The following is an 8,786-nucleotide window of genomic DNA, read 5'->3' on the forward strand; positions in this document are numbered from 1 at the left end:
AAATAGATTTCCCAGGATTTATACTAGAGTCCCTGAAATTGAAATCTCGGCTACAAGAAATGGGGGGGGGGGGGGGGGGGGGGGGGGGGGGGAAAAAAGAAGATATCCTCATTTTCATCTCATTAATAAAAGAAAAAAAATCCAAACTCACCAAATCAGGATTCTAAATGGAAGGCCATATTTCTCCCAGAGAGTGCTCAGACAGAAAGGGAAATTCCCTTTTATTGTTCTAGATAATAGGATTTCTCTGTTTGTTATGTACAGAATACATATGCATTCAAAAACAGATGTTCCTAATTGCTTTCATTGTTTGGATTTTTTTAAAACTCTTGAGCTTGACTATTCATATGAAAACTCTTGTACTGAATTTGGTTTATGACAGAAAAGTGATCTCTAGTTTTGTTTAAAGAAAAAAACCAAGAAGAAGATAGTTTAGAGCAAGTTTTAGTATATCCTTGGGGAACTGCTGCCTTAAATGATAGTATGTGATGATTTCATCAAGGACAAGTCTGGTAAATGGTACTACCTTCCCCTAAGCAGACAAGTGTCAGCCCACATGAATAAACTGCTGCCCAGTGCAATTCTGTCGTTATACACAGTAATTCCCAAACTGTGATACGTGACCCACTGAAGTGGGGCAGGTCGTGAGGGACCCCAAGTTCTGATCAGAGGCATGCAAATGAACTCCAAAAATTGTATCAGTGGGGAATGGAAAGAATCAGCGGACATCAGAAAATCAGAAATTGGATGGAAATGGAAGATAAGCAATTTCACCTGGGGAGCAGATGGCTACCTGAACAAAGTAATTGGGAAAATAATGCTAAGGGAAGAAAGTTTCAAGGTGGGACTGAGCTGTCAAAATATGTGGGGGAAGTACGCTCAACACATGCTTGCACTCTATCTAAAGCTATGCTATCAGTTTCAGGAACTTCTCCCTTTAACTGAAGTCAGTTGAGCATTTTCTGAATTCAAGTTAAATCATTTGCAAAAAAAATCAAAACTCATGTTTCAAAGGATGAAACATTCTAATAAATTCATCAAGCACACTGGCATGTTGGTGGTACTAAATTAGAAATAGCACTTAGCTGAGCCATGCCTTCAGATTTTCAGCAGGGTTGCAACCAGTTTTCCAAATTGTATATTCTGAAAATACAAGGCATGTGTCCACCTGCAAGATCTCAATCTACATTTCTTAATTTTACATAAAAGTGGAATGCAAGCACAGTATGCAAGCAGTTGTTGAGGTCTGCTGCATTTCTCAACAACCACAAAAGTTGATGCTCCACCAGATACATGCACAACTTAGTGGATGCTCCACTTCTGTAAGATGCCTCAAGCAGTGAGTATGTAGTTTAGATGCTCTTTGTCTCCCAGAAGAGATGAACATGTCAAAGTAGCAATGCCATTGTAATGCAATTTATTGGATCTTCTGAAATATCAGATCACTGCACCCTATAATCAATACTTTGCATTATTCAGCCACAGTACCCCTTCAACAGAGAACATAACCAGTGCAATTCACAAAAACAAGAGGCTCAAGTGCACCTAGATATGTTTAGCATAAAAGCACTTATATACAAATAGCATTCAGACACAACCACTATTTATTGTTTCAGCTTTAAGACTCGGATGCCTCCGTGAAGGACCCACTAAAGAGGACAAGACGGCATGCTGGCCCTTTAAAACTGAAATGCTTGTTTCCTTTCTGTAAGAAAAGTAAATCATGCTATAGTGAGTGGAGCTTTGAAAAAGCATCCATCCATTAAAGTTCATGGATCCTCGTTTCCAGATTGTCCCTCCCCTGGCTGTGTCTCAAGTTACAGCCTTGTACAATCCAAGTCTAAATAATATTCACTATGATAAATGACACCATAACTCCGATATCCACAATCAATCTTTGCTTTAAAGATACATCCATCTTCAATAATGTTGATGGGGATTCTGTAAAATGGGAAACGTGACTGTTTTCCCGACCTCCTAACAGTGGGGGAAGGAAGCTCTGAGTGATGGCTGTCAGCCCACATCTGGCTGCAAAAATAAATTAGCCTTATGCAGACAAATGAAAGGACCAGCCCTGACTAGAAAACAGCCACTCCTGAGCAATGGCTAATTTATAGGACTTCTTTCTGGAAAGTTCCTAGCTGAGGGTACAGTCTCCTTAGCTATCTCTTTAAATGATATCTGATGCTGTAAATAACTTCAGTGTGGTAGGAACTATGCAAAGTACAAAGAGTGATTTGGTGGGGGGAGGGGAGGAGACAATAACTTTCTCATATTCTTCGTACATGATCAAGATTTAAAATTCAGCCACTTAAAACACATTTGTGCACACACATGCAAACAAAAGTTCTGTTTCAGGAAACATTGTTATATTTTGAAAAAAAGCTCTTCTTCATTTGGCAGAAGATATTCATTTCTGCTTTAACTCCTTTGTCATCTCCTGGGCCGCAGGACTGAGGCAACTACATTACAGAAATTAAACTATTCAGTGCAAGCGACACCTTGAGGTTCGCAGATTATTTTTTTTCCCTGTTAAATGCTATCAACTTTTCCTCACCTTGCCCCCTCTAGCTGATAGAGTTTCAGGAGGAGTGTGGTGAGTCCGACCCGCTCGGGTCATCTAAGCTGGTGCTATACAGCTCAGATGTTGTGAAGTGGTACACAGAGAAACTACCTGCTCTATTTATTTCAGCACAGGGCTTCACAATAACCAGAAGGAAATTTTAAACAGGAAGGTGGAAGGAAGACTCTCTGATTGTCTCATCTACTAGTGCACACGAAACACAAATCCCTACCTGTGCACAGGACAGTGGCTACCCTTTTTTTCATTACTGAAATGCTTTATTACCTCATTCTTTATGTCTTTGACCTTGTCCTGCTGTAGGAAAACGTAGGACTTTAATTCTTAGAGTGCACAATATATGGGGAAAAAAAAAAGAAAAAAAAAAAGAGTTCTTTCCAGGAGGAATGTGTAAATGGATGAGGGAGCAGCCCGGTGCATGTTATTCCCACACATGGGCTGGCTGGGATGGCACCTGGGCATCGCGGGTCTCAGGGAGGGGGAGGTCCAGCGGCACTGGGGAGGTCTGGCAGCAGCAGTGGCAGCAGCGAGGGTTAATTCTGTGAAGGTTGAAGGACTTACAGTAATGCTGCGAAGACAGAAACATCACAGGCTTTCCTGGCAAGAGGCTCACAGAGGGTAGGAGGGGACTGCGAAATGAACTCTCTCAGGCTTTGTCGTGTGCGTTTCCCAAGGCCCGGCCTGGCCCCTTTGATAAATGACACATGTCATTCTGTCAGGGGCTGACACTGCAGCTGGGAGGGCCGGTGATGTATGGCTCCGCTGAAAAGGAAATCAACTTTTTGGCACCAAGTAAGACTGTGCCCTGTGTAAGGATTTTGTTTCTCAAAAAGTGAAAGATAGACTTAGGATTTAAAAAAAAAAAAAAAAAAAAAAAAAAAAAAAAAAAAAAAAAAGTTGAAAAACAGATTGAGCGACAGCTTACACTTAACATAAATTAACTCAGTAATGGTGAAATGTGCTAGCCTGTGATAAATAAAAGCTACATTAGTCAATTATTAATCACACTCCAACTTGTAGCCAAAACCCATGACTTAAATCTGAGGCCTGAGCTGCCTTACAAACAGATAAGACAGTGTTTGATAGATGTCTTGCATAGTGTAATCAGGAAGGAATCAAAGGCTTAGTGGTTTAACCAGGGGGGGTGTGGAAGGTTCTGGAAACTGAGACTGGGTAAAGTGGATAACTGGATTGAAAGCACCCTTTCACTGGGGATACAGTATATCTTTTGACTGCTTAAGGGGGGGGAGGGAGGCGGAGAGAGAGACATATCTGAATTTGGTTTAATCTTTTTTTTTATATACAGGAATGTCTCGAAACTCTATTTCCCTCCCCCACCTCCTACCACCACCACTGTGTTAAATCATTTAAATCTGATCACTATTAAATGGATTCTCACCGAGACATCAAGTGTTTCAAATATGATCGTTTTGCACGGATTACAATTTAAGCATTTTATTTAATCGAATGAACTCGCATCAGGCTGCAACACATTCATGCAAATACAAGCTGTAGAGAAAAAGCACAAAGCTGCATAAACGAAACGATTCCTATTCAACCAGACTGTGAAGACAAAATAAAGTATTTCAGATAGGAAAAAAACTAAGCATCTAAAAACAGAGAGGGTACAGGGCAGGGGGGGAGGGGGAGGGAGAAGGGATGCAGAATCTAAACCCAAGCATTACGCCTGTGTGAAAGGCTGAACTCACACATCACCTTGCTGAGATGCAAGCACAGAACGGCTCTGATTTTGTTTATACTTTACCTACAGAGGAGCAGCATGGACACTGAACCCAAAGGTGACTTTCATTCCCTGAGCAGGGAGAGCTAGCACCACAGAGCACTAAAATGTCATGCCTGCACGTTCAGCTGACCTCCAAAGGCTAGCCGAGGCTTTCTGCAGGCCCTCAAGCCAGCGGTGAGAGGATGCGAGTTTCACCATCTTCTTCCTCATGTAGATACTCTCACACCTCCTCCCCACCATCCCCAACTCCGCATAAATGAAAATTAAAGGTCTCGTGATACGTGCAGCCCAGAACAGGAATATTTCTTGGATGAATGGTAGCCCTAGGTCCTGACCCAGCACTGGGCTGCACACAGGCACACCCCTGTGCCTGCACGAAGCCAGCTGCTGGCTCAGGCTCCTCGCACCAGGTAAGCTGCCTTCTATCATCACTTGTATTTTCACCAGAAATTACTGGAGAGCATCACAGGGTGGAGGCTCACAAAAGCGCAACAGGCCCCCCAGTTCAGGCCTTAATGAGCACTATCAGCTTGAATATTGTATAAATGTTTGCTTGTCAATCAGTAATTTCCATATGCTCTGCATCATTTCCAGTGATGCACCAGTCACGCTGGTTCACCAATGACTTGTCTAACTCTGCAGAAGCCTCAGACATGGTGTGTTAATTGTGGTATCACACAACTGACTTAAGATTTTAAGCAGGACACAAAAAATATACAAATCTCAACGAGGAAAGAAAACATTCACATCATGAACCCATGAAGGACTTCATCAGATGATCTTCCTAGCCACAAAGACACTGCAGAAAAAAAAACCCCTCTGACCTTTAAAAAAAATATTTACCTTGTTCCCCTTGCCCTCAGAATGTTACCACTTCATGCAACAAAATATGAAAACTTTTAAATGTCTCTACATGGGACACGATCCTATATTGCTCAGTGCTGTACAGACACACCAGGAAACAAATGAGTTTTTAATGTTAATCAAGCGAAAGTGCATTCTTCAGTTTACACATGCTGTACATACTTGGCTTTTCAACAGCACAAAGAGGAAAATAAAATGCAAGTCATCTGTAACCGTAAAAATTACACCATCAGTTACAGTCAATTTTTAAAGTACCTATACTTTCATATGCATAAATGTGCGTATATACATTTAACCACATACATTCCCTTGCCTTCCAACCTGCCATCAGGATTTTTGCATTATAAAGTAATGCACTACTGTAAAGTAAAATATTTCTTTACATGGGGGTATGGACTTCCCAGTAGACCCCCAAAAAATTCAGTTTACCTGAGCTTTTAGAAATAAATGAATAGTTTCACCCAAGTAAAATCTCAGATAATCTCAACCATCTGAAAATGACAGCAGTTGTCTAGATCACAGCAGCAATATACCCACTCACCAACATCAAGGTGGTGCAGAGAGTGCTTAATTGAGGAATTTAAAAACAACGACTGAAAAGAGCACCAATTTCAAAGTAAATGAAATAGGGAGACCCTTTGAAACCCAAACTTTAGTGACAGCCCCTACAGAGAGTACAGCTATTTTCTCAAAACATGTAAAATATGACTATAGAAAGAAAGATAAGGAGCAAGGGAATGGCATGTATTTAAAAACATGTGCACACTGCCTGGTGTTTTAAACTTTTGCCTTCCTATTGCTAAAATATCATTTTTAAAGTCCATAAAATTTCAGATAGTGTGCAAAATGTTTATATATTACCAAGGTCTCCCTTTAAAAGGTTTATACTTCTACTTTATGACCTGTCCTTGATTTGACACTTCCGCTCATCAGAAAGGGATTTATAAAATAATCCTGAAGGTGAGGAACAGACATCTGTCAGGGACTGGCTGAGTTTCACTTTGCGAAATTTAAGAAGGGAGAGAAATCCTGTTAAGCTCTCTTTAGTCACCAATAGACATCAAAGGTAATAATTAAAGAAGACAGACGTCATAAAAATAAATTTATGTACTTCTTTATAATGCACAAGCACTCTAGTGTGTAAAACATCTATTAGAGTGAAAGAAAACACAACATTCCAAATGAGCAAAAATCTGTTTTGTTTGAGGTTTTTTGCCTACTTGAGTAACGTTTAAAAAAAAAAAAAAAAAAAAAAAGACACCCAAGTTTAAACTAAAGTCTTTCAAAACCTTTGCCATCTGTGGGTACATGAACTATGGATGACCCCGAATGATTTGCACTCTGCTCAGAATCCCTTAGAAAGCACGGGAAAAAGTATCATTAAGAATGACTGATGACTGCCAGTCATGGTTGACCTCACCCAAGCTTTGGTCTCTGCCTCAGTAATAAGCTGTCCTTTATTAGCACCAACACTCCATAAAAGGGGTGTGTTTAGTCACAGGATAGTGGCCTTCTAATGCTCATTGCTTCTCCCTGAAAGATTGATTAGTGCTCATTTTTACTGCCTTCACAGTATATACAGTGACAGTGCTGCAGAGTGTCAGGGCCTGCAATATTGATGATAAGTACAACTACAAACTAGAGGTTTGGAAAAGAGTACTGGGAGTTCACTCTTCTTTTCAACTGGAAAACACTGCCAAAACAAAAAGGACAAAACACAAGCTTACACATGAGCTACCAATATTCTAGCAAAGATAAACTCAGGCTAGGGAATTCCCTCTCTCTGAAAAAAAAGGCCACTAAAAATACAAAACTTAACAGAAAACGTTGTTTTTCTCATTTTGTTTTGAAAATGCATAGGTATTTTTCTTGCACCTACCAGAGGCTAAGGCAAAAAGAGATTACCCTGAAATATCATTCTCGTGTTTATTCTTTTATTTCAAAAAGGCTTTTCAGCAGTGACTTCCAGAGTAGGGAAAAAAAAATCTATTGCAAGCAAAGAAAGTGAATGTTCCTGATTTGGAAGCTACTGCAGTGCCCCTTTGCAGCAGCAGCAGGTGCCTCTTAGAGGGTAAAAAGCAAAGGAAACATGAAGAAAAAATGTTGGCTATGTATCATATTCTGCACAAATCTGACAACATGACTCCTCTGCAGCTTTTGCTCTAACATTTGAAGTAAGTGGGATCTATGCAAATTCCTTCAGTGAAATTAAGATCTGGAGTATAAGCTGGCACCATCAGAGGAAAAAAATGTGGTAGATTCATGTAATGTAGTATACAGTTGCATACAGTGCAAAGCATTTTTTAAATGGAGCAAGACCCAGACATGATCCTTGCAAAGCATCAGCATCATAGTGATGAAAGAGCAGGTAAGCATGCATGAACTTTTTCAAATAAAGGAATTCCAATCTGAATACATTACTTGGAAAAGCTATGCCTTGCCTTGATTTGATTTAAAAAGTAAAAGGGAAGTGAAAACAGTCTTTAAAACTGGTATTCTAACCAGAGACTTTATAGCATACAAGGCCAACTCAAAGTTATACTGTAGTAAGTTTAATATGGAACAACATGCCCATATGGCTCTTCCTGAGAACGAGTCATTTCACATGTTACAGCAAGATACAGCTGAAAAAAAGGCATGTTTCACTGTTACTTTTATATAGCTGTGAACTTTAGTACAGCAACTTCATACCAAAAATTACTACAGCAAGAGTTTACTGCATTAATAATAGGATGCCCTACTGCTGTGACACATTCTGTACTTTGAAATAAATATTAGTCACAATAGTTAGGTTTTAAATTCATATACTTTAAAGCTGAGCTGTAACTATGACACTTGCAATAGTAATGACTTGCCAATAAGACCATTATTAACCATTTCACGAGGAGCTCCTTCTTTTATTCGGCCTGTTGTACTGTCTTAACAGTATCTACCTATAAATAATAAAAACATCTTTACTTAAAAACAAACCAAACACAAACACTAGCACTTGAAAACTGGATGTTAAAATTCACATCCTTTGATTTCAGTAATAGAGGTTACTTACAAATAATAAATAATTTATTTTTTAAATTTAAAAAATATTTTAAAATTCTTACTACATGTCCATATTTTATAGGACATCATGGCTCAAGTCCTGTGTCATGAAAGTCAATCGCATATTCTTTCACGTACTTATTTTGGGCTTTGGATCAGGCCCAGTCTGGAAACTATTCATTCTTTTCATTCACTACATTAAAATTTTTAACATTTAATAATAGTGTTTAGAGGGGGAGGAGGAAAAAAAAAAGAACAAAAAACAAACAACAAAAAAAAAACAAAAACAAAAAAAACCACAAAACCTGAGTATGAAACAAATATTTTTAAATAATGAAAAAAATTAATTTAAAAAAATTAACTAAAACTGTGGCTTATGTTGAAAAGCAAAAAATTTAGCTACAAATCTAGACATTCACACAGTTACTAATTATTTTGGTGGTCAAAAGTGGTCCTGCTCTATAGAGGAAAACAGAGACAATGACAAGCAGCACTGTGACTATTAGCTTAGAGGGATTCTACTTGGCTATTTTCCTGCAGCATGCACTGCAATCACAATAA

General features: G+C 39.0%; 1 protein-coding gene across 2 annotated transcripts in view; it reads right to left on the bottom strand.

The window, feature by feature from the left end:
• The window catches only part of TSHZ1 (teashirt zinc finger homeobox 1), a 57,722-nt gene that overhangs the window by 37,020 nt on the left and 11,916 nt on the right, over positions 1-8,786 (bottom strand). Inside the window, exon 1 of one of the 2 annotated variants that reach the window (XM_079301064.1) lies at positions 3,143-3,345. The exons of the other annotated variant lie outside the window; for it this stretch is intronic. Within the exon in view, the coding sequence (XP_079157190.1) occupies positions 3,143-3,167 (25 nt within the window). The 5' untranslated portion in view covers positions 3,168-3,345. Of the gene's footprint in view, positions 1-3,142; positions 3,346-8,786 lie in introns of those variants that run through there. 2 annotated transcript variants of the gene reach the window in all.

Source organism: Erithacus rubecula (genome assembly GCF_903797595.1).
Source record: "Erithacus rubecula genome assembly, chromosome: 3".
Taxonomy (NCBI): domain Eukaryota; kingdom Metazoa; phylum Chordata; class Aves; order Passeriformes; family Muscicapidae; genus Erithacus; species Erithacus rubecula.